Source organism: Salvia miltiorrhiza, chromosome 1 (genome assembly GCF_028751815.1).
Source record: "Salvia miltiorrhiza cultivar Shanhuang (shh) chromosome 1, IMPLAD_Smil_shh, whole genome shotgun sequence".
Classification (NCBI taxonomy): domain Eukaryota; kingdom Viridiplantae; phylum Streptophyta; class Magnoliopsida; order Lamiales; family Lamiaceae; genus Salvia; species Salvia miltiorrhiza.
The window spans coordinates 69,044,579-69,070,726 of NC_080387.1; the positions used below are offsets into that span (position 1 = coordinate 69,044,579).

The 26,148-nt window shown below is 35.3% G+C and overlaps 5 protein-coding genes across 9 annotated transcripts; 3 read left to right on the forward strand and 2 right to left on the reverse strand.

Moving 5' to 3' along the window:
- Positions 1–3,367: 3,367 nt before the first annotated feature.
- On the forward strand, positions 3,368–8,423 carry LOC131005390 (uncharacterized). Of its 2 annotated transcripts, none has more exons than XM_057932353.1 (5): positions 3,368–3,699; positions 4,698–5,131; positions 6,550–6,578; positions 6,709–7,677; positions 8,205–8,423. In XM_057932353.1, the coding sequence occupies exons 2-4, from the start codon at positions 4,804–4,806 to the stop codon at positions 7,654–7,656; spliced, it is 1,305 nt and encodes a 434-aa protein (XP_057788336.1). In that variant the 5' UTR covers positions 3,368–3,699; positions 4,698–4,803; the 3' UTR covers positions 7,657–7,677; positions 8,205–8,423. The 2 variants fall into 2 exon arrangements, with proteins under 2 accessions (XP_057788336.1, XP_057788338.1); XM_057932355.1 differs by lacking the exon at positions 3,368–3,699 and adding an exon at positions 3,842–4,110.
- An 843-nt stretch (positions 8,424–9,266) lies between these two features.
- LOC131005441 (late embryogenesis abundant protein) lies at positions 9,267–10,490 on the forward strand. Its single transcript, XM_057932443.1, has 2 exons — positions 9,267–9,943; positions 10,047–10,490. Exons 1-2 carry the CDS (start codon positions 9,692–9,694, stop codon positions 10,284–10,286), a joined length of 492 nt encoding a protein of 163 aa, XP_057788426.1. The 5' UTR covers positions 9,267–9,691; the 3' UTR covers positions 10,287–10,490.
- A 1,697-nt stretch (positions 10,491–12,187) lies between these two features.
- Positions 12,188–15,380, forward strand: LOC131005402 (bifunctional phosphatase IMPL2, chloroplastic). Its single transcript, XM_057932375.1, has 9 exons — positions 12,188–12,692; positions 12,791–12,869; positions 13,367–13,461; positions 13,543–13,592; positions 13,724–13,848; positions 14,024–14,090; positions 14,518–14,607; positions 14,867–14,978; positions 15,067–15,380. The coding sequence occupies exons 1-9, from the start codon at positions 12,347–12,349 to the stop codon at positions 15,135–15,137; spliced, it is 1,035 nt and encodes a 344-aa protein (XP_057788358.1). The 5' UTR covers positions 12,188–12,346; the 3' UTR covers positions 15,138–15,380.
- Positions 15,381–15,534: 154 nt separating this feature from the next.
- On the reverse strand, positions 15,535–19,152 carry LOC131005392 (26S proteasome regulatory subunit S10B homolog B). Of its 2 annotated transcripts, XM_057932358.1 has the most exons (10): positions 18,895–19,152; positions 17,863–17,982; positions 17,368–17,504; positions 17,083–17,244; positions 16,918–17,004; positions 16,761–16,847; positions 16,533–16,670; positions 16,228–16,419; positions 16,036–16,134; positions 15,535–15,813 (listed from the first exon to the last, which is right to left on the reverse strand). In XM_057932358.1, exons 1-10 carry the CDS (start codon positions 18,995–18,997, stop codon positions 15,739–15,741), a joined length of 1,200 nt encoding a protein of 399 aa, XP_057788341.1. In that variant the 5' UTR covers positions 18,998–19,152; the 3' UTR covers positions 15,535–15,738. The 2 variants fall into 2 exon arrangements, with proteins under 2 accessions (XP_057788341.1, XP_057788340.1); XM_057932357.1 differs by having other exon boundaries at positions 15,535–16,134; positions 18,895–19,140.
- A 1,015-nt stretch (positions 19,153–20,167) lies between these two features.
- LOC131005353 (SUMO-activating enzyme subunit 2) lies at positions 20,168–25,227 on the reverse strand. Of its 3 annotated transcripts, none has more exons than XM_057932274.1 (11): positions 24,888–25,227; positions 24,716–24,805; positions 23,950–24,033; positions 23,646–23,864; positions 23,237–23,338; positions 22,426–22,884; positions 22,112–22,341; positions 21,700–21,793; positions 21,412–21,594; positions 21,233–21,330; positions 20,168–20,887 (listed from the first exon to the last, which is right to left on the reverse strand). In XM_057932274.1, exons 1-11 carry the CDS (start codon positions 24,918–24,920, stop codon positions 20,539–20,541), a joined length of 1,941 nt encoding a protein of 646 aa, XP_057788257.1. In that variant the 5' UTR covers positions 24,921–25,227; the 3' UTR covers positions 20,168–20,538. The 3 variants fall into 3 exon arrangements, with proteins under 3 accessions (XP_057788257.1, XP_057788258.1, XP_057788259.1); XM_057932275.1 differs by lacking the exon at positions 24,888–25,227 and adding an exon at positions 24,435–24,583 and having other exon boundaries at positions 24,716–24,807; XM_057932276.1 differs by lacking the exons at positions 24,716–24,805; positions 24,888–25,227 and having other exon boundaries at positions 23,633–23,864.
- Between the last annotated feature and the right edge of the window lie 921 nt (positions 25,228–26,148).

Consider the following 26,148-nt stretch of genomic DNA (forward strand, 5'->3'; position numbering starts at 1 on the left):
CCTTATTTATTATTTTCACACATCCTTTTTACATTTAAGTGAAGCATTAAATAAGGTTAATTTAGTAAAAATAATATTTTTATATAGTATTAATTAGAAAAGTTGACTATCTTTTTGGGACATCTCAAAATGAAATAAGGGATTAAAATGGTGGGACGGAGGGAGTATATTTTTCATGATAAAGTCACCATGAACTTATATAATGTATATATAGTTTAAAATGGAGTTATAGCCTAATTTTGTACTATAAAAAAGAGTGCATTTTTAATACAATTGTCAAAAGATGGGATCAAGATAAATCCTCGTAGTCATCATACACGGTGTGAATTGATTTATGCATATTCTCCAAAGTTAAACATAAATTTCAAAATGAATACAGCATGCATATTTTTCTTTAACTTTGTCGCCGACTTTGTTAGTGTGCTTAGTTTTTTTTTTTTTTTTTGAGAGAGAAACCAAACCATTATATAAAATCACGGGAAGCAATATCTGTAAGCCATTTACTTACTTACTTACTTATATTAATAGTTGAAAAAAGTGAAAATGACGTATTTATCCATTTACTTTGTTAGTGATATTAAGTTATAAAAATTCGTCTTTTTTACTTGTATATAAATCCTTAATTACATCAGACTAAAACTATGATTAACTAATCTTACATTTACTTTGTTAGTGATATTAAGTTATAAAAATTCATCTTTTTTACTTGTATATAAATCCTTAATTACATCAGACTAAAACTATGATTAACTAATCTTACATTCTTATATGAGTTCATTTTGAACCAAACCATACACTAAACAAAGATCACTCACGTTTTGTCTATTTTATTATTTAATTTAATAGAAGTAGTAATTATGAATGAATAGCATGTGAAAGATCACAATAATTTTCTTGATTTTTCTAATTGATTTATCAATCACGCCATCCAAGATTTATGGTGGTACATTCCAATTGTGGACCTATGACCTACAAAAAGAACACAGCTACGTAGTTAGATTTACTAATTTTGATGTTTTTTTTACAATACTATTTGGACAAAGTTTGTCCGCACAAAATATAGTTAAATATTTTATAAAATAAATTTATTTAAAAATTTTGGTTCAAAATAAAATAGGATTTAACTAGTTTTATTGTTTTCTTTTTTTTTGTAATTTTTAAATAACCTTTTTAATTATTATTATTTTTAAAGTACACAAACTACAAATAAAATAACAAAAAATAGAAAAAATTATAAAAAAAACGAAAAAATTACAATATGAAAAAAACAATAAAACTAACTAAATCCTTTTAAACTTGAATCAAAATTTATAAATAAATTGATTTTTAAAAATTTTAACCTTGTTTTTGTCCGGACAAATTTTGTCCAAATAGCACTACTCTTTTTTTTTATTATCAGAATTTACTAATTTTGATGTAATTACAAATTTACAAGTACAATATAATTAGCAAATTCCAACAAAGTTGGACCGAAATTATTACACGAGATTTTGCTTAATATTCGCATTAAGTCCAATAAAACAGTGAATTATTTTCACGATTTACTTGAAATATTTTCAGTAAATTCATATAAATTTTTCTAAATTCGAAAATACATAACACGAAGGATTTTCTTTTATAATTGAAAAGAAATAAAAAAGTAACTTTGTTTAATCAACAATTAATTTTCACTACACAACATATGAGATACTCTCTATCAACTACAAAAATTCATATTTATACCATGCTTACGGCTGTATAATTTGGGAAACGAAAGTATTGTCGAACTGGACCCAAAAATCTAAAATTTAAGCTTGTATTAGACTCAACGCAAAATGAATATGCCAAACTTGACTCAATTACTTGTACATTCCTTTTATGATTGATTTATATTTTATTTTAAAAAAATCGAACAACTTTTGAGACCGCCTAACTTACTCTAATAGATATAATATCAATTATTTTATTTAATTGATAAATTACTTTACGCTTCACATATCAACAACAAATATCGTCATAATGTATTATTAGCATTAGTTTGTCAAAAAATTCCTCCCACAGCCACAGGCGACAGACCGCACGCAAAAAGTCATGAGAGTCCAAATGTGCAACTCGGCCGACATAAAGTACCACTATCGGCAATCCGCGTAACACAATCTTATGCGACAACCAAATTTAGGAAATAATAAATCTATTTTACATTATATTTCTCACAAATATAATGATTAATAATAAGTGTAAATAGTGGTATGCAAAATGGATAGTGGAAATAAATATTAGTCAACAAAGCTGATGCTTTGGAGAAGATCAACTTTTACCGGATGATGCGAGTGATATTTTAGTTAAAGCTATGAAGGACGTGCTTATTGGTGTTAGTCATGCTTATACGTCGGCTAATAGAGCAATACATTGTTTAGCTCAATTTGCAAGGAATTTCTTCGAAGTTGGATGTTGTTTTTGAAGATTTACTTTGAATAAATTGCTCGATCTTTCTATTTTTCTTTTTCTCTATATATATTAATCATCAATTTAATTTCAATAAGTTCTAACTAATTGATACAGTATATGTGTAATATGCTCGATCTTTCTCTTTTTCTTTATTGCAGTATAGAATTATCGCACAGTATGAGTACAATGAAATGACACAGTAATATGCTTTGAGTTGTGAATAATACCTGTTTTGGCTATGGTTGCTCTTATTTTGGTTGTCGCACCAACAATTGGTACGAATGAGCCTCATTCGCACTATTCGTTCCAACAAATTGGCGCATAACTTGATATGAAATTGTATGAATTAACCTTCTTCGTACCATTAATATCAATAACTGTTGCGTCAACACTAAATTCCACTTGAACCATTTTTTCATCAACCGACGCATGAATTTAGATATGGATCTACAAATTGAAGAAACTAAGCTATATTTGAAAAAAATGGAATAAATTTGATGGAAACTGAAGCTGCCCTAGAGAAGTTGCACGCGGCGATTGTAAATTGATCGAAGCAATGATTGTGGCAACGCAACAAAAGGAATAGTGTTCAGAGAAATATTTCGTAGAAAGATATTCTAAAATACAAAAATACTATAATTTGAATGTGAGTAAATTTCGATCAACGCAATAACAATATTAAATTGACCTTATTTATTCTAAAGATAATTTGATTTGAATTTCTTAAAATCAACTATAATTTACTCAAATTAAATTAATAAACACCTTTTAATTTCTACTATTTCTACAATAATTATCTCAAATTTTGCCTCTAATAATAATTTACAAGCTCACTAAAAAGATATTAAAAAAAAGGATAAAGAAATAATGCAGGGTCAGTTGCTTTCGGTATTTGCACGCATTTTTAAATATATATATTTTTGTCTTTGCCGTTCGTAATGGAGCCTCTCCAACAACGGCGCCGTTAGCCCGTCTGGAACGAAGACCACAACGCCACAGAGCCAACTAACGCCGTCAAACCAATGTCCGTGTCTTCCCTGCCTTCCCGAAAATAATACTACTAGCACTGTTGTTGAAGAAGTAGAATCAGACCCTTTTTCTCTCTCTACTTTCCACGTATTTCTCTCACCACACACACATATCCCATACATACACACTGCCATTTATATATTACTGACTTTCAACATACTCTGAAATCTGAATACAGTCTCCTATTTTCTCCTCTTTCCTGTTCTAGGTTTCCTGACTGGTGAAGGGGCACCGTTCGATCACGTAAGTTTGTTTTATTTTATACGGATTAATTAGTTATGAGCTATGTGAATTTGTTATAATTATTATTGTTGTTATTTTATTTTGGCTTTAGTTGGCAGAATTAGGTTAATCGGAGATGAAAATTGGTTTGGAAATGATTAATAATGCCAAAATAGTTTAAATTGGATTTCAGTTGGTTTTGGGAAAGAGTTTCGGATCTCTATTGACCTCCGCAGTCTCGGACTCTTCGTATTTGTAGGGTTTTTGCGAGTATTCTCCAAAAATAGCTCTTAAAACTCGAGCATCAGTTTTTCATATACATATAGGATATTATGTGTACATATTCAATATAAAGTTTAAATGTTCGATTTATTGTGGACTGTTGCACGTTTTGTATTTTGTCCGTAAATAGCTGCTTCCCAGTTTTTCGAGGTGTGGAATTAGCAGGAGTGAATTACTAAAGTGCATCCTGATACTCGTTCAGTTGAATGTTTAATTCAGTTTATTGATAAGTTTAATTGGTTGAGGTTATTTTCTCTTGAAATAAGGCTTTTTGTACAGTGATTCTTCCTTTATTCTGATACTCGTTTAGCTGAATGTTTAATTCAGTTGATTAATATGTTTATTTGGTTGAGGTTATTTGCTCTTGAAATAAGACTTTGGACTCTGGAAATTATTTTATTACTGCCAAGGACAGTTTGTGAGAATCTTAATTGGTAAAAGGCTTTTTGTACGGTGCTTATACCTTTACTCTTGCATTCTGTGATAATCACGTTGTCCATAGTGATTTTCATTTTCTGCAAGTTGTAAACTAATTTGTCCCTTTCAATGATCTAGTGATATGGTGTTTGTTCTTTGTTGTGGTTCGTCCTAGCCTAAAGCTAATTGAGATGTTCATGTTTGAATTATGATTTTATAAGCCCCACTGTTTAGATTAGTGGTTTATGACTGTTTTCCTAAATCAGTTGATGGATAGTTGAACTTTTCTTTTCTTTTGTCTTTTTCTTTTACTGCTGCAGGTAAGCTTGTATCCTTCTGGTCCCATGCAAAAATATTCTATTTGGTCATCAATGTGAAAGGCAACCGATCACAGTTATCACCTTTTATATCTGTCTGTAAGGAAGAATGGGGGCTGCATGCTGTGTTGCTGCTAAGGACAGAACTATTACAGATGGGTCACCTGGTGACTCTTTGCAGAGGCATGTCCGCTATTCACCAAATTGGAGCTTTCGATGGGATAATCGTGGACGGGTAGCTGGGGAAGAGACACACACAAATTGGTCCCATGATGGAGGTTGTGCTAATGATAGAATAGAAGTTAAATCTGGTACTACTGTTGAAACCGCATTTGCTTCTGAGGAGGGTAGTCCAATTGATAGTTTCCGATCAGTTGCGTGGCAGAAGTCCCCAGTATCAGAAGGAAATGGTGGAATTTCAAGACTTCCGTCATCTGGTAAATCACTATATGGCACTTCCTATCTTCCTACTATAACATTCTAAAGATGTGAAGTGGTATTAATAGAAATTTCTTCAATTGCTGTTTTCTTTTCAACTGAAATAGTATTTTGCCCAAGCACGTAGTATATCTCCTTTCCAGACTAAGAACTGTATGCTGAAAGAAAAGTCATGTATCTGCAACTCTTTAGATAAAATTAAGAATTATCTTCAGGCAATGGTAGTACCAACCAGGTAATGCTTCAATAAACATCTATCTAGTGAAGTAGAAAAATTGGATATCTTGTAGGAGGCATTTTGGTTTGGTGGATGTGATAGATAAGATTGATAAGTTTGATAGGATTGATTAAAGTGCGGGCTGAGTTATCCATCACGGGCCTAATTATGCCAACCAAACACTTGATTAAGTTGGATTATTTTATCAATCATGCCTTATCACTCAAACCAAACGCCTCCATAGGGGATAAAGAGTTTTTAGGGCTGGATAAGGAAGATAGAGGGATCATTACTTTCAATACACAGAGTTATCTAATGAATTAAAAGAATGGGATGTCTCGTAGGGGAAAAGGTGAGCTGAAGGCTGGATTAGGAAGATGGAAGGATTGCTACTTTAATATACTCATAACATATTTGCAATTTTTTGTTTTGTTGGATCAAGAGAAGTGAATGAACACAAAGGTGCTTATATGTTGCCCAAGTAGATGCTGTTGATCTTTCTTGGCCTTGCTAAGTTCAAGTTGCAATGAGATTGGAACTACCTACACAAGATTTATGGATGCTTAGTGTACAGACTGGAAACTTCGTTTGCTAAATTAAGAATTCTCTTTGGAGTAAAATTTGTGTACTCGTTATGCATGGAAACTTTAGGGTCTGTATTCTGGCAGCGTATGAGTCTAATTCACTGCTGAGTGCTGATATAGCACATTCAGTAAAGTATAATGAGCTCCTTCATACAGTGTGTCATTAGCAGTACTGGTGCCATTGTACTCAAACTAGTGTAAGGAAAATTATCATTCCAATTGCTAGAAAATGAAGGATACATATGCTTCATATACTAATGATGATTATAGAATATGCTCATTTTGTTAGCAGATCCATTCAAGAAAATAATACTCCCTCCGTCCCACTTATCTTGGCACATTTGCTTTGGGCACAGAGATTAAGAATAATGTGTTAAGAGTGTAAAGTGGGTAGGACCACTTATTTGATGTGTGTAGAGAAATTAGGGACCACATACTATTTTTGGAAAGTGCCATCATAAATGTGGCAAATTAAAAAGGGAAGTGTGCCAAGATAAGTGGGACGGAGGGAGTATAAAATACCAGCAATCATTGTTCAAGCTCTTCTTAAACTAATGTATCGTTATATATTTCCATTGTTTTTCAAATCCTTACAATTTCATTCATTCTTTTGCAGATCAAGCTATGTCACAGGCTGTTGTAGAGGTATGTGGAGGGCATAAAAAATCCACATTTGATTTATTTCGTCCATATGAACATGCAACTATGTAATGTGGAACTCCTCTGAAGCTAAACATAGTTTTTTCCTTACTCTTTTTCTTTGTTCGATGTTCAGGTGAAGGAGTCAACAGACTCATTATCTGTATCATACCCATCACCAGTAAAGCTATCCCCTTCTGTTTCATCAATGTCAGCATCTCCTCTGTCCTACCAGAGCCACCTGCCTCCTCCAAGCTCAACTCCTTCAAGATGGCATCATCGATCTCCGGGACGTCGGTTACTACGCCAAGTATCTGATAGCAGAATTCCTGAGTACAAGTCGCCCACATTCTCAATATCTGAGGAGCCATCTATATTTATGCCCTCAGGTTGGGGCAATGAATCATCTAGGGAATCTAATGGCGGTTCTTCAGATAGTTGGTCAGTCCCTGCCTTCTCTGAGCTCATGACTACTCGTAGAGAGAGGTGGTCTTTTGATAGCGAAACATCAGGTTTCAGCCGAGAGAAAATTACCAGATCAAGTGGCCGTGATCCAGGTTCTTTTAGTTCTGATCTTCAGACTTGTGGAATTTGTACGAAGCTTTGTACTCAGAGATCCTCGTGGGGGTGGAGTAGTCAAACAATGGTATCCACCAACGAACTTTCTGTGGTTTCTGTCTTAAATTGTGGACATGTTTACCATGCTGAATGCTTGGAGTCTATGACTCCTGAGATCAACAAGTACGACCCAGCTTGCCCAGTTTGTACTTTTGGGGAGAAGCGGGCCGTGAAGATGTGCGAAAAGGCTTTGAAAGCCGAACTGGATTCAAAAGCAAGAAAACGCTCTAGGAAACGTGTTATTGACAGTGATCTGAGCAATGATATTATGTTTGGTCGGCATAAAAGTGGTGGACTTGATGCAAGGGGTCCGAAGATGAGCTCAAGTTCTAGCATGAAGAGCTCAGCAGGAAAGCCTTTTTTGAAACGGCATTTCTCATTCGGCTCCAAAACAAGTAGATCTGTCTCTGAAAATCAATCTACTCCTAGGAGGAGCTTTTTCTGGTCAAGATCTAGCAAGGGCTGAGGTTCATCATGGATTTCCAATGTAAGTGCCGCTTTTCAGCGATCACCGATAACATGTTGCATTTCTTCATTGTAAACATCATATAATCTGCATTTCCTTCGTGTCGGCATAACATTCCACATTCCACTACATATATATATAGGGTGTTTCAAATAAAAACTTCTAGGTTCAGTGTAGATTTCTCACAATTCTCACAATAAGAATGTTTTTATCTGAACCACACCGGGGTAGGCTTTGCTGAAAACCGACCCCATTCTAGAAACTCTGAACAAAGCATATTATTGTACATTCAAAAAGCATTATTTTATGTGTAAAAAAGCATAATAATGGAGAAATAATTATTTGTACATAAAACAGCCTAGTTATGGAGAAAACATTATCTTATTCCTAAATAGTTACATCCCATTTGGAAAAAACAATCTTAGCCATCCATCAATCAAATCTACGGTTTGATTGGTTTCTAGTTGACATATTCATGAGGGTTTCTGTTTGATCCTTATCCTACTATATATGTATATATTTCTGAGTTGTATTACTTTCCTCTGCAGCAAATTATCCATTGGACAGTCACTGGAAAATATTGGGACAGAAGGTCATTGGCATCTTCACCAACATAGGATAGCTTCTGCAGACACAGTGTAAAGAAGGTCGTTAATACTAAGTGAAGTTTCCAATTCATCATGATATAGAAAAAATGATATTCATAGGAAAATGGATTATATGTTTGTGTGCTATTCATCATATAATTTTAATTTGTTTTTGTTTAACCCTGTTTTGCCCCTGGCATCATCCTCTGGGTGCTCGAAGCATAACATCTCAATATCTCATTTATGGCTTTGTAGATTTTGCCCCATATATCTTAACCGCAGCTGCGATATTCACCCCTCATTTGTGATGTATGGATATGCACAGTGAATTTACGTTCCTACCCCTAACTGAACCCAAATTGGCCATGCTTTTTGGCTCTGGGCATTTTCAATGTTAAATTTCATGATCACAACTATCTAATTTTAAATTTTAGGTTCTATAATATTGCCAAGCAAAATTGTTCATCTTTTGTGGTGCTGATTAAGGTGATAATATTTTTTTTCAAATGCCTCATTATTGATAACTGATAAGCACTTGTCCAGTTATCTTTTAAGGCTCTTACATTTATTGGTATATGATCAAATAAAAGATGAATTAGCTAAAATCGTCCTAAATCTTTTTTTGAAATAGCTAAAACAAACAAGTATGTTCAATAATATTAAGAAGTTCATGCTTATTCATACTCTCTCTCTCTCTCTCTCTCTCTCTCTCTTAAGTTTCAGACATTTTCTTCTAGTTAATACATTTACTGTTAAATTAGTAGTAGATGATAATATATATTTAGAATTTTATTTTGTTTAATTAGTAAATAGAAGAGTACACAAAAGACCACTTAATATTCAATAAATGGTGAGCAAATAGACTATGAATGCAAAATATTTTTAAAAAGATATATATATATATATATATATATATATATATTTATAACAAACATAATTGTATTATTATGTGCTGTACATTCATGAAAATTTAAACCGATTTCATAATTTTCCCCCACATAAGTACTACTATTAAAGATTGTCAATGCCATTACATATTCCTATAATATCCAATATCATCCGTTCATCACCACCATACAAAAGCACACGTTTCTATGGGTACAAATAATTGAATAGATATATATGTATTATAGCATTGCACCTACCATTAAAATCTTACGTGTCCCAGTTTCACCTACGTGGCAGCTCACAATTTCATGCAAATCCGCAGCCAACACGTACGTGTGAAGACCTCATCAACATGCAGAAACATACAATTCTTTCTTCTGCAAATTAAACCCACTTCACCTCTTTCAATATAAACAACAAACCTTCTGCCTCCAATTCCAACCCCACTGCACATCCAAATCTTCAAATTTGAGAGAGAGAACTCGTTTATAAAACCTAGAAAAATTTGAGGTTTCCAAAACTAGAAGAAAAAAAATTGAAGCTCGATATTAGGTGTGGATATGGCGGATTTGCGCGACGAGCACGGCAACCCGATCCAGCTGGCGGATCAGTTCGGCAAACCGGTTCAGCTCACCGACGAGCACGGCAATCCCATGCACATCACGGGCGTCGCCACCACGCACGGCAAGGCTGCGCCGCCGCCGCCGCCGCCACCGGTTCCCGTGGCCGAACCGCTGCACGCGCCCGAACCTCAGCATCATCAGCAGCTGCAAGAGCAACTCCGGCGCTCGGGCAGCTCCAGCTCTAGCTCCGTCAGTTCATCTTTCTTAGCAACACTCTTTCACTCACTACGCATGAATTAATTAAATTAATCAATTAATTAAGTGAGTAATCCTTTGATTTGTGAATGTGTAGTCTGAGGATGATGGGGAAGGGGGCAGAAGGAAGAAGAAAGGGGTGAAAGAGAAAATAAAGGAGACCTTCGGCGGAGGGAAGCAAAAAGAGTCGACTGCGGTCCCACACGAGAGCGCGGCGCCAACCACGAAGACGACGGTGCCTCCGACGACTACGAGTACGACGGTGCCCGGTCACGAGAAGAAGGGCATAATGGAGAAGATCAAGGAGAAGCTCCCCGGCCACCACCACAATCACTAAGGCTGCTCAAGGAGAAGAAAAAACAAATAATCATATATATAAACGATGCTGGTTGTGTATTTTTAGCTAGCTGGCCTTCTTTTTTTATTAAATGTTTTTTGTTTTGTTTTGCTTGTTGTGATTATATCCATGTATGTTTGAAGTTTTGGGGTTTCGTGCTATATATTGGACATGAAATGAAACCTTGTGGACATTTATTGTGTATTCGCGTCTCACATAGCACATTTCGGTTGTTATGTTATCAGTAATTTGGGGTTTTTTTAGAGATATTGCATATTATATTTAAATTAATATAATAATAATAATATTAGATCAAATATTAGATAAATATAATTTAATCTGTTTAAATAAAATATAATTTACACAACGAGCTCCAGTGAGACTTGAATTAATTAACAAAATAAATTTGACTTAGAATTAATTAACAAAATAAATTTTGATTTTATTCTCTTCGTTCTATAAGAATGTGTTCTTTTTTTTTTTCACCAATAAAAGTGGACATCTTTTATTAACCGCACATTCATCTATTATTTTTTAAAATTTATGTCACTACATTTTTATAGAGGAGGGAGTATTAAAGTGACAATACTTTATTTTATGTTTTATTACAGACACGATTTTATGATTTATTACAGACACGATATTTTATTCTAAAATATATTGTTATACCTTTTTGACGTTTCTTTTGTCTAGTCATTTTTGGGCTACATGTATGATTCTAATTTGTTCGATTTCCTTTGTTTTCTATGGTTTATATTGAGCGTTGTCATTTTTGGGCAATACCATTTATGAGCAATGTTGGTTGATGTTTATTTACAAGTTGAGGGTCTGTCTAACCCCTCAGGTGTTTAGCTAAAAAAATAAATACTATATATATACATATTATTATACCCAACAACAATACGAACATTTATCCCCCCAAAATTTTGCATGACGCATAAAAAACGTTGTATGTATTCAAAGATTATAGTAATAATATCAACAAATTGAACAAGTAGGTTAGTGGAAGCATGCATGTATAAGGCGCTAACATAAAATGCATTTGGTCAGGTTGTCATTTGCCGATACAAAGCATATGCAATTAACCACTATATCAAGCTGTCAACTCAAAAGTGCTGCTTCATTAATTGTATTTAATCACATCACCTAAGCTATTCCCAAGAGGATGGGATCCTCAAATCACAAATAAGAGGAGAGGGATTTTGTAAGATACTTATTAAATAGAAATATTTCATTAATTGAATTGTACTTTATTGTCATTTTTCATCAAAATTTTACTTTTTTGAAATTATGAACGAAAAAGAGCTTTATCATCAAGTTGCGATTTGTCATTAAAATTTTACTTTTTTGAGATTATGAAATGAGAGAGATGCACTTCGTTATCAAGATTTTATTTCTTCGAGATTACGAACGAGTGAGATGGACCTTAGATCCAAAGTAATCACAATTACTAAAATAAATTATTAAATAGTACTATAAATTTGAATTTAAGTTTGAAGCACTCTCTCGTGCAACTGATTTTTGAATGATACTACTTCAGCATACAAATGACATCAAAAATGTTCAAGTGTCATTTTTCGAATAAAGTAATGTCATTCTGAAAATCAATTGCACAGTGCAACCGGTTGTACATGAGTATTTGTGTTTAAGTTTTGACTCATCTTATATTAAGACGATTTTACATACGACTTTCTCATATTAATTTACTTAAAATGTCTCAAACATTCAAATAAATATAAGGATTTTATAAGTAAAAATTAAAATTTACTTAAATTAAATTAAATTAAATTATATAAGAATACTATCTTATACACTATAGTTATTAAAATAAATTTTGTAAAATAGGAAAAATAAGAAAGAAAAGAGAAAGTATCTTGTGGTGTGGTTGTCGTTACATGAGCAGCAGCGATCCAACGGTGGAGAACACGTCCCTTCTCCATTCCTCCTTTTCCCCACTTGCGTTTCCTACTTGAGCCAACTGCTTTACATCACCACTCACACCCCTCCCTCGTTGCGTCAAATACTTTTCCTCTCACTTTTCCCGCCCTTAAATTCCATCAATGCAATTGCAGATGCAATCTCTTCAGCTGCTCCCCCGTTCCCGCTCCACCTCTCTCTCTCTAAACCCTCCGCCTGCATTTCCTGTTTCTTTCTCCTCCGATCGGAACTGCCCGCCCTCAGCCCTAAATCTCGGTTCGATTCGATTTAATTCGATTAAGATGGATTCTGCTCGTTATTCTCTCTCCAATGGACTCGGCGCTACCAGTCAAGCCATTGCCCTGGGATTTGACGATTGCGACCTCGACCGTTTCGCCGACGTCGGCAATCAGCTAGCAGACGCCGCCGGCGATGTCATCCGCCGCTATTTCCGCAAGAGCTTCGACATACTCGATAAACCGGATTTGAGTCGGTTTTCATCTCTCTCTAATTTGTTGTCTTTGAAATGATAGTCGGTAGTGTTCTTCAGTAGTCTGGACTATTTTAAGTTACTACGCTGTCATTAGGTCCCGTGACGATTGCTGATCAGGCCGCGGAGGAGTCAATGGTGAAAATAATACAGGAGAATTTTCCTTCCCATGCAATGTGAGTGTTATTTTTGTTTATGTTTTGCCTTAGAGGAAATTGTTCCATCTAAAAGAGTTCTAAGCTCCACCGTTATCTTTGTCTAGTTTATCGGCAAATTTTGTTTGTTTGTTTGTTGTTATCTTTTTCCTAATTGAATGAAGTGATTTCAATTGTATTCTGTTTTTTTTGTTTCTCAACTGTACACCAGTGATAGATTTTGCAAAATTGGCTATCAAAGTGCATAAATTCCACAAAAACATGAATTATTTTTTCCCTATCAGAGTGTTTTGTAATTGTATGTTACAATAATTAAAATTAAATGAATATTTCAGGAAGAATGTATTATTGTGGCAGGAAAAGCAAAATGGTGCACGTCGTGTATATAATATATTTGGGCACACACACACAACACATGCAAAATGGGAGAAGATGCATCGAATTTTTTATTTGTCATCAATTATCTTCTAGCTTGTTCAGTTTTGTTGTCTAACAAAACTACACGTTGTCAATTTCAGTTATGGAGAGGAGAATGGATGGATGTGCAAGGAAGAGTTTGCCGACTTTGTTTGGGTTTTGGATCCTATAGATGGCACTAAAAGTTTCATCACTGGTATATGTCAACACAATCATTGTTGTCTGTTAGTATGAACCTTTGCTTGCTTGCTGAGTAATCGTTCAAATACTATTTCAGGAAAACCTTTGTTTGGAACTCTAATCGCTTTACTCCACAAGGGTAAACCGGTAAGGATTTCAGGTATCTACTCCGGTCAGGAAGGCTATGAAGAGAATTATGTTCTGCTTCTTTGGCTTTCCTTCTTTTGTTTTCCAATTCCTTAAAATCATTCAACTTTTTTCTGTGTATGCTTAACCAGATTCTTGGCATTATTGATCAACCTATCCTGAAAGAAAGATGGATCGGCATATCTGGGAAGAGAACTGCTTTGAATGGACAGGAGATCTCATCACGTTATTGTGAACAACTGTCAAAAGCATACCTGTATGTTTACCACATATCTAGAGAAACATCTTATCTTGTGCAAATCTTCACAAATGAGTTGATATAGTCACTTTAGAATTTTTCATTCTTAGCTGTTTGTCCGTGACATATCTTATGCTTTTTTCTTTTCACCTCATTTGTTAGGTTGGTGATGGGTGGTTGGATTCTATTTCAGGTATACAACAAGCCCTCATTTATTTACTGGGGATGCTGAGGTGGCCTTCGCTCGGGTTAGAAGTAAGGTATGTCCACTTTTAGTTGGTACAGTTTTAACATGTGTGGTCTTGCTGCTCGTTTTCGGGTGTGCATGGACACTTTACTAGCTGAAATTTTTATCGACAAGTTTTTTCCTGGCAGAATCATTGTATAGAGCCCTTACTGGATGGTATTGTAGATTTATTTAGAAAAAAAAAATCTGGATGTATATTACTAGAGAAATATTTCTCTAGTTCATTGTTATTTTGACCATCTCGATACTTTCGTAGGATGGGATCTATCATATGCCCTTCTTTTCTATTGTCGGTGTTATAGATTGCCAGTTCTGTTAGCGAAAGTTTATAATTTCTTTCTTATTTCATTAAGACAAACTATTATGATTTTCCTTCTTTTTTCATGAAAAATATAAACAAGATTCTCTTATTCTGATATCTAATTTGTTTGCTTCGACAGGTCAAAGTGCCACTTTATGGCTGTGATTGTTATGCCTACGCCCTTTTGGCCTCAGGTTTTGTGGACCTCGTGATTGAGTCAGGCCTCAAGGTGTGTCTATTTTGATGCATTATTTATTTTGGCATCCAACTATAATTCAGTAGTATTTGATATTTGGAGGTCACACTTTTATTTATTCTTCTTTTGCTTTACTCCTTCATCTAATATCTTGAATGCTCGTTGGTCTAGATCAGCAATAGCCTTAAACTGCAATATGTGATATTGTGACTGATACCACCTTTTTGCCTTGCAACAATTTATATGCTTATAAATGTATGACTCAAACTCTGTTTTGAACCTATTTTCTCAGCCATACGATTTCCTTTCCCTGATACCTGTGATCGAAGGTGCCGGTGGAGTTATAACAGATTGGAAAGGGGATCAACTTTATTGGGAGGCTTCTTCTAAATCACATGCACCTAGTATGACCTTTCGATACACTGCTCTGCAAATTTCATAATTTTAACGAAAAACCCATATGAAAAAGGACGCCGTTTCTCTGTTTTACAGGCTTTAACGTAGTGGCGGCAGGGGACAAAAGGGTCCATGAAGAAGCTCTGGAGACGTTGGAATGGCACTAGTGCTGCAAAAACCTTGGGTTAGTAGTCTTCCGCTTATCCACCTACCAGTTACACACAATAACCCTAGAGGAAATAATATTTGTGCAGCATGGATTTTGTAAAATCTTAATATCTAGTTGGCCGTTGTAGCATTTATGTAACAGCTCCCTTTATTTATCGACTCCCTTTATCAGTTTAATACATATACTATCAATGTTAACAGTTTTGTCACATTATTAGATTCCCGGTTTTTGATGTTTTCAATCATATTTTCGTTCATTTTTATCTTTAATGTGTCCACACGTGTAATTCCGGTAAAATTAATCCTTTTTGCTTTCTTTGTTTTGAAACGAAATACATCTCTCCCATTTACAAACGATCTCGTCGTCCTTTATTTTTCTTTCCTATTCTTATCGGATTTGCTTTAAAAATTATGGCTTTACCCTTGGAATTCATGCACATATGCAAGCATTTGGTTAATAATCCAATACAAATCGACATATAGGCCAACAAATTAAGCATGGAAGGGCAATTTGGTCGTTTGGTGCTAGTTTCTTTCTTTCTGTGAATGAAAAGAAAATGAATGAGTGTCTAATCATACTTGCCTACCTTCCTAAAATTTCTATTCCTTCCCAAAATCAGCACTATAATGAGCACTCGACTCCAGCTTCTTCGCTTCGTTCAGTTTCCTTACAGCCTGCAAACATTTTCAACCACAACCCAACTCAAATTCTACACAACAAATAACAAATGCAAAGATCAAACTCTCACATTTTGCAATCATAACTCAACTGCAAGAGGGAGTGAGGAAAAAGACCACACTTATTTTATATACTACTTTGTGCAGATTATTTATGCTTGGACAAGTTAGAGTTTGAGATAAAGTTTGACTGATTTCACAAAAATATAGGAAACATACCTTCATAAAGTCTTCATGAATGACATAGTCCCGTTCTGCCCGAATTGCTGACATTCCAGCTTCAGTACAGATATTACGAAGGTCTGCCCCATTAAACCCCTGAAGGAAGCAGCTTGTCAGTTCTCACACGCACACAAAAGATCGACATTTTTCTCAATCTGATGGTGTTGAAAGTAGTAGATTTTAACTTACTTCAGCCAGTTTAACAACAGCCTCGTAATCGATTTCACCATGTTTGGCTATCCCAGAAGCATGGATTTTCAGAATTTCCAGCCTTGATTGTTCATTCGGCAATGGTATTTCTATTTTCCTGTCTAGGCGACCAGGACGGAGAAGTGCGGGGTCCAGGACATCGGGTCTGTTAGTCGCCATTATCATTTTAACCTGCATCAACAATTCATTCACATAAAAACCTAGCATGCCACAGAAGACAATGGGATGATTCTTACATCCTAGTAAAAAAACATCCATAGTTAACAATGATGGTTAACAAAGACCTTCCCAAGCTGATCGAATCCATCAAGTTGGTTTAGCAACTCCATAAGTGTCCTCTGGATTTCACGGTCAGCACTTGTTCCCTCACTGAAACGGCGTCCACCAATGGCATCAATCTCATCCATAAATATGATGCAGGGCTTCATAGAAAGAAATTATCGTTGTTAATGCCATCCTATATCCAAATCTTCCATATATCCAAAGACTAAATTGCATCATATTTTGCTTACTTGGTGATCACGAGCATAACCAAACATTTCCCTAATCAATCTTGCACTCTCACCAATGTACTTGTCAATAATAGCACTTGATACAACCTGCAGTTAATAGTTATCAACAACTGCACTTCAACTGAGGATTATATGAGATTTATTGGTAGCTTCCTACCTTTAAGAAATTGGCATCAATATTACTTGCAATCGCTCTGGCCAGCAACGTTTTTCCGGTTCCAGGAGGCCCATAGAGAAGTACACCCTAAGACATGTACACGAGTTATTGCTATAATCCAAAAGATGGATGATGGGCTTTTGAAAAATGACCCTGTCTCGTTACCTTGGGAGGCTTGATTCCAACTCTGATGAAGAGCTCGGGATTCATCAGAGGTAATTCTATAGATTCTCTCAGTTCTCGGATCTGATCCGACAGCCCACCAACAGCAGAATAACTAACATTCCCAGGATCTTCATGAAGCATATTATAAACAACAGGATCTACCTGCAGAGTACAATAAAATACTAATGCATAAGAAATGCGAGCTATAATCACTTGAACCCAAGTATTAGGTGATGATCAAATGATCCAGTTAATCAAGCATTAATGTTGAATACATCTGCATACCTCACGAGGGAGAGCTCGCATGATTGTGAGTGTAGTCATATCCAAAACTACCCTAGTGCCTGCTGTAAGTTTGTCCTTATCCACTTTATTACGGCACCCCACCACATATCTTGGGCCACTACTGGCTTTAACTATCACTAGTATAGGAAAAATAATAGTATTAAATTGATAAGCATAGAGAATAACTTCCAGGATCCTAATCAATCATGACAACGTCTAAGAAATATGATCTTCAAAAAATACTTCAGAGGCAGTAACGATAACATTGGTTACAAAAGCACTTTAAGCAGACCTTGTGTTTGAAACTTGAAGATTCAGTATATACCCTCCTCAGCTATAAATTATATTGGTGATATTCACAATGCAAAAGTTCTAAGGACATGAAAAAAGGAGAAAAGCAGCAAAAAAGTTGCAGTGTGCTACAGCACTGGCGAAAAAAAATGCCAATAAAGAACAAACTAATAACCAGAAGAAAAGGCAACATAAATGGCTTACAGCGTTCATTATCCAAGGGCCTCAGAACTTCTCCGATTATCTGTCCAACACTCTGAAGTGACTTTAGATCATCCTCTGTTTTAGTATACTCCTTCTTTGTAGCCCTTAGATTATCTCTTGCTGCACAAATCAGATATTACCAATTTACCATATATCACAAGTAATTGCAACAAATTTTCCGAGACAAAAACACACGTCGTCTGGTAAAGTAAGAGTAACCACTTTGAAAACAAAATAATTAAATATACCATAACACTAAGAGCATGGATCGCACAAAACTGCAGCAGAGATAGCAAAATCAATGACTGAGCAAATTAAGTGCTTTACAAAGAAGACGAAGAAGAGTACTCAGACACTTATGTGAAATTGGAGGTACTTTTATTCGTACAACCAGCCAGATACCCCAAACTTTGGCCCCACCAACAGTGAAAACACAAGAAGAGAAAGTAAATGATACTATGATGGCCACCTTGAGAAAAAGACGCATCTCAGATCATTAGAGTAATCTTGACATTTCACTCCTGGATTCAAGATTAGTGCATCCAGTTTAGACAACCCTTATTAAAATGGGAACAAATTCCGTGAATGAATACAAAATTAGCTATATAAAGATTCCTATACTTGAACAGTAATATAGGATTTAACTATAACCGTACATCAAGCCGCACTCCAGTTCCAAAATTATAGACAAGTGATAATCAAATTGAGCCAACAACCCTGTTCAGTTGGTTTAACTAAAAAAACCTTATGCAGCTGAGTCCAAATTGTCATATACCACAGCAAAACAAACAAGGCAACTCTAAAAACGTAAAATGCATGCATTCAAAATTTCAAACAAGGAAAACATATGAAATCATACTCCATTATCATAAGAGATATCGAGCAACACATTCAAACTCCACAATTCAAACAAGCTAATTACAATTGCTCAGAACAAGTGAGAAATGCAAATTAATATTTCTCACATTAGGCAATAGCACCTGACATCGAATAAATAAATTCGAACAATTAGGGCTATGACAAATCGATTACCAGATCGAACTCGGACATCGAGCTCCTTGTGACTCAGCAGCTTCTTCCGGTAATCGGCGATGGCCACCTTGCGGCGAGTAGCATCGTCGTTCTCGCCGCTCATTGTGTTCTCTTATTCTCTTTCGATTAAAAAAAAAATCGAATGATTTTTGGTTGTGTAGTATCAAAAATTTCTGAAGAAATGCAATTCAAACTTGCTACCGAAGCAAGAGACAATTTTGTAGTCTGGGAGTCTGAGCACATTGTTGGATTTGGGCTCTTTTATGTTTGTGGCCCATTTCGCCTTTCAGGGTTTTTTTTTTTTCAAGAAAAATATTGTAGTTATAATTTTTTATAGAACAAATGAATACTTATGACTGTTGTGGCGGGGATTACATGGTGTATTGAGTTTGATATTATGCCCGTTGAGATATATACAGACTCCATGTTGGCTGCAAGAGTGATGGCGTGTTCGGAGGAGAAAGGTCAGTTTCTACCGAATGATATTCTTGATATTCTTTATGCCGCTCGTTCGTCTATTCTTTTGAGTGTTAATCATATGTATAGAGAGGCGAATAGAGTTTGCCCATAGTCTTGCGTATTTTGCGCGTTCTTGTCAGCAGCCTGTTTGTTGGACTGCTTTTTTTCCTCGTTGGCTCCATGTGGTGCTTGCGGAGGACGTTTTTTAATATATGGCACGTCTTCGGTTTAAAAAAAAAATAAAAAATATGGAGTATAATTTTATTTTAAAATAAATTATTGAGGTGCTTGGTTAGTAGAGTGTTTTCCGAATTAAAACTTTGTAACTATAATAAAGTTAGAGGCATTTCCATGGATAATATTTTTTTTCAGAATAACTAAATTGGAGGTCTTTGTACTTTCAATTAAAAAAAAAAAGTTAACAGTCTTTGTGTATATAATATATATGTTTTTTTTCTTTTTTTAGAAGAAGATGTTTCTTCTTTTGTTTTTTTCTGAAAGAAGGGTACAGTGTAAAAGTTTAGAATCATCGATAGTGAGATTAGAGAAATTCTAGAAGTAAGAATAAATTGACAAGTTGTAACAATCATAAACAGTAAATACCCTTTTAAAGTAAGAGTTGTGATTTCGGAAGAGCAGCATAGTACGATTGAATATTTCAGGTAAGCCTCTATAAACAAAATGAAATTTGTTATTATTGTTTTTATTTAGGGGGAGGAAAATGTTGAAATTTGAACTCTAATCCTCCTTGCTTGCTAACTAAAGTCTACACACACTGCTTGAATGTCCCATTAAGGACAAGTGACCCAGAAGCTATCGAAAGCATGCATTTCCACACTATCATATTACCAAAATAGCAAAATAACTGTATCATACATGTTTTTCCTAAATTTCCAAGTTACTTGGTACCAAAATAGTAAGAGTGAAAAATTACAATTGTTAGTATTAAAGCTCAACCTAATTCAGAGACTTAAGAGTAGAGTACATGATAGGAAGAGGGCAAAATCAGTTGCACATTCACATTAGATCCGACCAAAGCTCCTGTTCAAAAATTGAAGGTGCCTAGAATTCAGAAGTCTATAAGTTAACAAGCACCAAAAAGAATCACCTTTCTCTTTGTAATCTACCAAGTTAGGGCGAGAGGGTGCTCGTCAAAAAGTCTAACAAACCCAAAAATGGGTCTTGCTATGCTTCTCCTTTCTTCGCGGCATCGCCGTCGTCCAGCATGACAATGTCGTTGCCGTCGATCTCAATCTCTTCTGCCTTTCTCTTGATCTTTGGTTCCTTGGCAGCAGGCGAAGCATCAGAATTATCAGCACCAGAAACGTCGGATAGCTTTCTCTTCTTTCCTGACACCGCTGGAATGATTTGTATGTCATCGTCTTCCTCGGGCACAGCAGAAGCAGCTTGAGACGCGCCAGAGGTGCTCGCACCATTGTCAGCTGATGCATTGCCGTTCTTTTCTGCTGCCTGAGCTTGTGTCCAGCCAGAGAGAACCATTCCATCAGGTTCCTTCTCATCATCGAATTCCTCCCTGCAAAATTGTGAGTATGAATAGGACTCCGGCGACTAGCCTACTTCAGACGACTCCGAAGATATTATTATGTGGAGTATAGATAACAAAAGGTGTGAAAGGTGAAGGAATGGAAGGATACTATCATGTTGAGTGCAGAGTTCCACAAATTTGAAGTAGAGGAAGCAATTGGCATTTAATATTTCTAAGCAGATTATTGAATGGTTAGAAATCCAACCATGCCAACTAGAAAAATATAATTAACCATGTTTCCTAAATGACGAAATTTGAACACTAAAAGACTGATTAAGAAGATATGGAGGATCAAATCGAAGTGGCCACAACTAGCAAAAGCACAAGACAAACCTGTGCTTGACATTAATGCTACATTTAAGCTCTTGTTGAAGATCCTCAACAGTAAGAATTGTTCCGCCACGGACTGCAGAAGGAAGCTCAGATAGCACCTAGGAAGATGTGCAAAACCATCATTCAAAAAGAATGGCACTGATACAAATATGTAAATGATGAAATAGGAAGATAAGTACCTTTTCGAGATTTGCTGCATAGTTGGCAACCTCTCCTTCATCAAGATCATCACCAACCTCATAAAGAAGTGTGGAATCTTGCATGATTAGGGGCGAGTTCATGCCAAGTTTTGCTTTCACAATCTTGTCGACAAGGTCCCTCAGCTTTGAACGATGTGTATTAATCTCAAGCGTCAAAGGTGTCTAATTACAGAAACATATCAGTATTAGAAATAATTGTCTGATTCATTGAAATGCATTCTCAGCCAAAACAAAGCACAAATTTGAAAAGATGATTAAACAATATACCTCGGAGCAAACATAGCAAGACTTGTTTGGCTCAAAGGGCTCAACTGGCATGAGTAGCATCTTTTTTGAAGGATGCTCAAGACAGTAAGTCATCCTACATGCAGAATTAAATGGAACATTAATATATACTGAAGCTATTTTCTAAGTACTCAAAAAAAAGAGGATGTAAGTTTATCACTTCGCAATCTTCTCACAAAATGGCTAGACAAAGAGTTGAAGCAACTCAGATTTTTTTTTTAGGAATCAAACTCAAAATTTTGAATGAAATAAGTTCATGGGACGCATGGTAGGTCAGAACATCAAGTTAGAAGAAATTAAATACACCCACAATAAAAATCTGAGAAAGAAGAGCAAAATATGAGTTAAATGAGTAGGCAAATGTCAGAGCACATGTCGTATAAATATGACCTACCTATAGTTCTTAACGTCATTCTCCAGCACCTTAATGGCCTCGATCACAATCAATCCAGCAATGACAGCATTTGTTGTGGCAACAGCATGTACAATATTTCCAGCAATACCTTTAGTTTCAAAAAGGCTATGCAAGGGGATGCCAAATGAAGAAGCTCTGATATTTGCCGCAGCAGTAACAATTTCTACAGCCAGCTGATCATCTTTGTCAAAACTCAAGTTACCAATTTCCTGATATGAAAATAATTTAGATATCAGGCACAAAGAAGGAATCACATGACCAAGAAAATTACATTTTCAGAAGTTGCCTCAGACCTTTTGTCGTTTTGATAAAAATAATTTTAGAGCCTCGAGAAATACTGCTGAGTTCTCCCTCAAGCTCCAAAGATCCTGTGGATTTTTCAGACCTAGAGTTGCCATTGCAGACACTGATGACAGATCTTCGGCTGCTGAACCTTTACCTTGATTTCCATTCTGGAGAACATACTCAGTTGGAATAACATCTTTGCTGTATATAGGCCTTGGCCTGCTACGATTTTTCCACGTATCTTCATTCGACAAAGCTAACTCAATGTTATAACCAAATACATGATCAAATATCTTCCTTCCATATTGTTCAATGTCTTCATCATTTTTGTGTTCAAAAACATCTTCAACTTGTTCAGATGAGCTTGAAGAATCACTAGAACGGACGTTCAAATCATTTTCCTGATTTTTGGGTCCAAATAATTTTGCAAAAAGCAGGTCCTTCGCCCATACTACACAGTGTACAAACTGCAATTTTGAAAAGACAAATAATAACAATCAATTGAGTAGATAATTTTATCCATTGCTATATTCATTTGGGCTCAATGAGTTGATTCAACGAGCAAAGTGATAAAAAAAAAAGTAAAAAAAAAAAGAAGAAACATCTATAGTCCTGATAAATTGCTATATCAAGGCATTGAAGACTAATAGTCCTGGTAGATTTTTTACTCCTGTGCACAATAACTATGAATTAGATACCAAATTCCATGTAAATTTCCAATCCTAGCGGCCTTGTAGTTAATAAACAAATGTATGACAGTTCTTTAGAACAATAAAACCCGAGACACAAGAGCAGTGTGCAGTATAGAGATTGTTGTACCTTTGAAGGAGTACTTGTAATAGTACAAACAGGGTAAGTTTTTGGAGCTGGCTTAGGCTGACATTCATAACATTCTGTTTTACCCTTCACGTGAACAGTAACCTTGCATTCAATCATTCAAATGGAAAGTTCAGTGAAAAACAGACGGCAAAAAATAGATATGATAATTCATTAGAAATGCACAAAACTACTTTAGTAAACTGGATCAGCAAGCTAATCCATTAAATATAACAGCAAATAAACTAGGTTTATATCATCAAGCGTAGACCAGACCAGTGAAGTATATTTCAGGCTTTTCAGCACAAGCAAACAAAAAACTGTGCAACTGAATGTAGGATCCAATGCAGGAACAGCTATAGTTCAAATTAGATAGAATTCCTATGATCATTTTCTTACAAGAAAACACCACCTGTCCCAGAAAGCCAGTGGTACCGCTTTCAACCAACGGCACATCTGCTGCCAAGCAAAGGCGGTTGACATGCCGTCTGGCATCCAAATTGTCAAGCCCATTCAGAACAACATTGAACCGCTTAAAGAAATCAACATTGAAATCAGGGTCTTTCACATTGGCATGGTAGGATGTGATGCTGATGTTGGGCCTGAATTTCAATACTGCATCTCGAGCAACCTGGATTGACATTTATCCAGATTATATCAGGAAACATGTTACAGCAGAACAGCCAAGGATTAAGGAGGTTGAATTTTACACTCACTTTGGCTTTCGACTGCCCAACATGTGATTGTCGAAATAAGAACTGTCTATTTAGGTTGCTGACTTCAATTGTATCCATGTCAATCTGATCAAGAGAAGCAAAACTTTAATCATTTTATCATTCTATGCTCAATTATGCATTACAAAATAAGATACGTGAAATTCTCAGACTTCAGCAAATAGGAATTATGGGATGTTGAATACACAAGTAACTAAAATATATGACAACTTCATTTTTCCTTCAGGAATACTAAATAAACAAATAAATTTTAATCCGCTTTCCTGACCCTGCAGCATACTTGAGCAAAAATGGACGCCTGAGTACACAATTGTCACGTCATATGTTACTCAACACAAGCTTTTCAAAATGCATCTCAAGCTATCAGATATCAAGTGACAAAAAAACTAAAGCAGCAGGCATAATTAAAAAAACACTGTAATTCAAACTTAAACTAATTATTTTCAACTCAAATCTCCATACCCCACCTCCCTTCTCCAAATGCACCCTCTATTTTTCAAAATCCCTACTCATGTGCAAAAAGGTCCGGAATGCCCCTCTCCATCAGTCGATGCTCACAATAAGGTAAGAGAAACACGGATTCCCCGATAGTGCAAGGGTTTCCACAAGTAAAAATCTGCATAAGCAATATCTCCAACCAAATGAATAAGCACTTCATTAAACCCTAGTAAAAGACCCCTAAAACTCCATGACCATCAAAACTCAAAACCACACGAAATTGAATTTTAAAACAAAAAACAGAACTCACAATATGGATATCTCTAAACCCCGACAGCGCGAGGGTTTTCAGTAGCTCGCACCCTATGCCGCCGGCGCCCACCATAAGCACTTTTGCGCCCTAACCGCATTTAATAAAATCAATACTTCATTCAAATTAGAGTTAATAACTATCTGCAAGCAAGATTAAGTAAAAAAATTACCTCAATTGCGGATAACTGCTGCTCGGAAACCATTGTTGGCGCAGAACGACAAAATTCCAGCAATTGCAGACTACGGCGGCAAATTTACGCCCAATTATTGCATAAAATGTAGGAGAAAATCCGTTTCTCGGGAAGCGTAAGCGTCTGGGGGAAGTGAAGCAGCGGAGAGAATCTCGGCACCAAATTGTTGGGTGAAATTATCAAAGAAAGGGCGCGAAAAGAAAATTGGTTTACTCTTACTCCATTTATGGTAGACGAAAAACTGTGTTCGCTAGGAAGAGCTTATTTGTTTCTTTCTTGCTTTTTTTTTTTCTTTTTTAATAATTTCCGTCTTCGCTATCTGTTTGACTTTGCGATTAATGTGTGGATATATTTTATTATTATTTATTTATATTATATTCACATTGGTAGCTATTGCTTGGAAGTTGGGACCCAAATCACCAAATCGAATCGTAATTAGCGATTTGAATCGATATTTTTATTGTAAACAATACGGTTATTATAATTTTAACAGCATCTGTATATTCATAATTGCAATATTATTTTTATTATTTTATTAAAAACATGATATTTTTTAAACTAGCCCAAATGGGGACCAAGAAAATTTATTAGTAGTTTATATAGTAGTATTATTTTATAGATGTTTTAATGAATGATAATGCAAAAGGTATATATGTAGACCTCTTAATTCCTTCGTTCATAAAGATCGTATGTTTGTTATTATTTCCGTCCGTCCACAAAGATCGTATGTTTTTTTTTTTTGACTTCTTATATTTTAAATTTTGTTCACACTTAATATTTATAAAATATTCAACTATTTAATACATTAACTTTGACAAATCTCTTTCTCCATTCAATTTTAATTGACCATCTTTTACACTTTATACACATTTTTTAATTAATTATTAAAATATGTATCATCCACTACATCATACAATCTTCGTGAACATACGAAGTACCTAATATGGTACCCAAAAATTCTGTATTTCTAAGATGAAAAATTCTTAGGTTCAGATTTCATTAAAAAAAATATAAAAAAAATAACAAATGTAGAACATTGATGTAATGAATTCTTTGAGGTATGTCAATTTTTGTCAGAGCAACAACACATTTGACAATGACCACCATTACTCGCTATTTTGACAACATTGATCGACTCTGCAACAAATCGAAATATTTAAATGTTATTGAAACGCTTTAAATACTAAATTTAATTTAATTTGCAACAAGGTTTAAAGTTTGGGATTACAATTGCAATTAT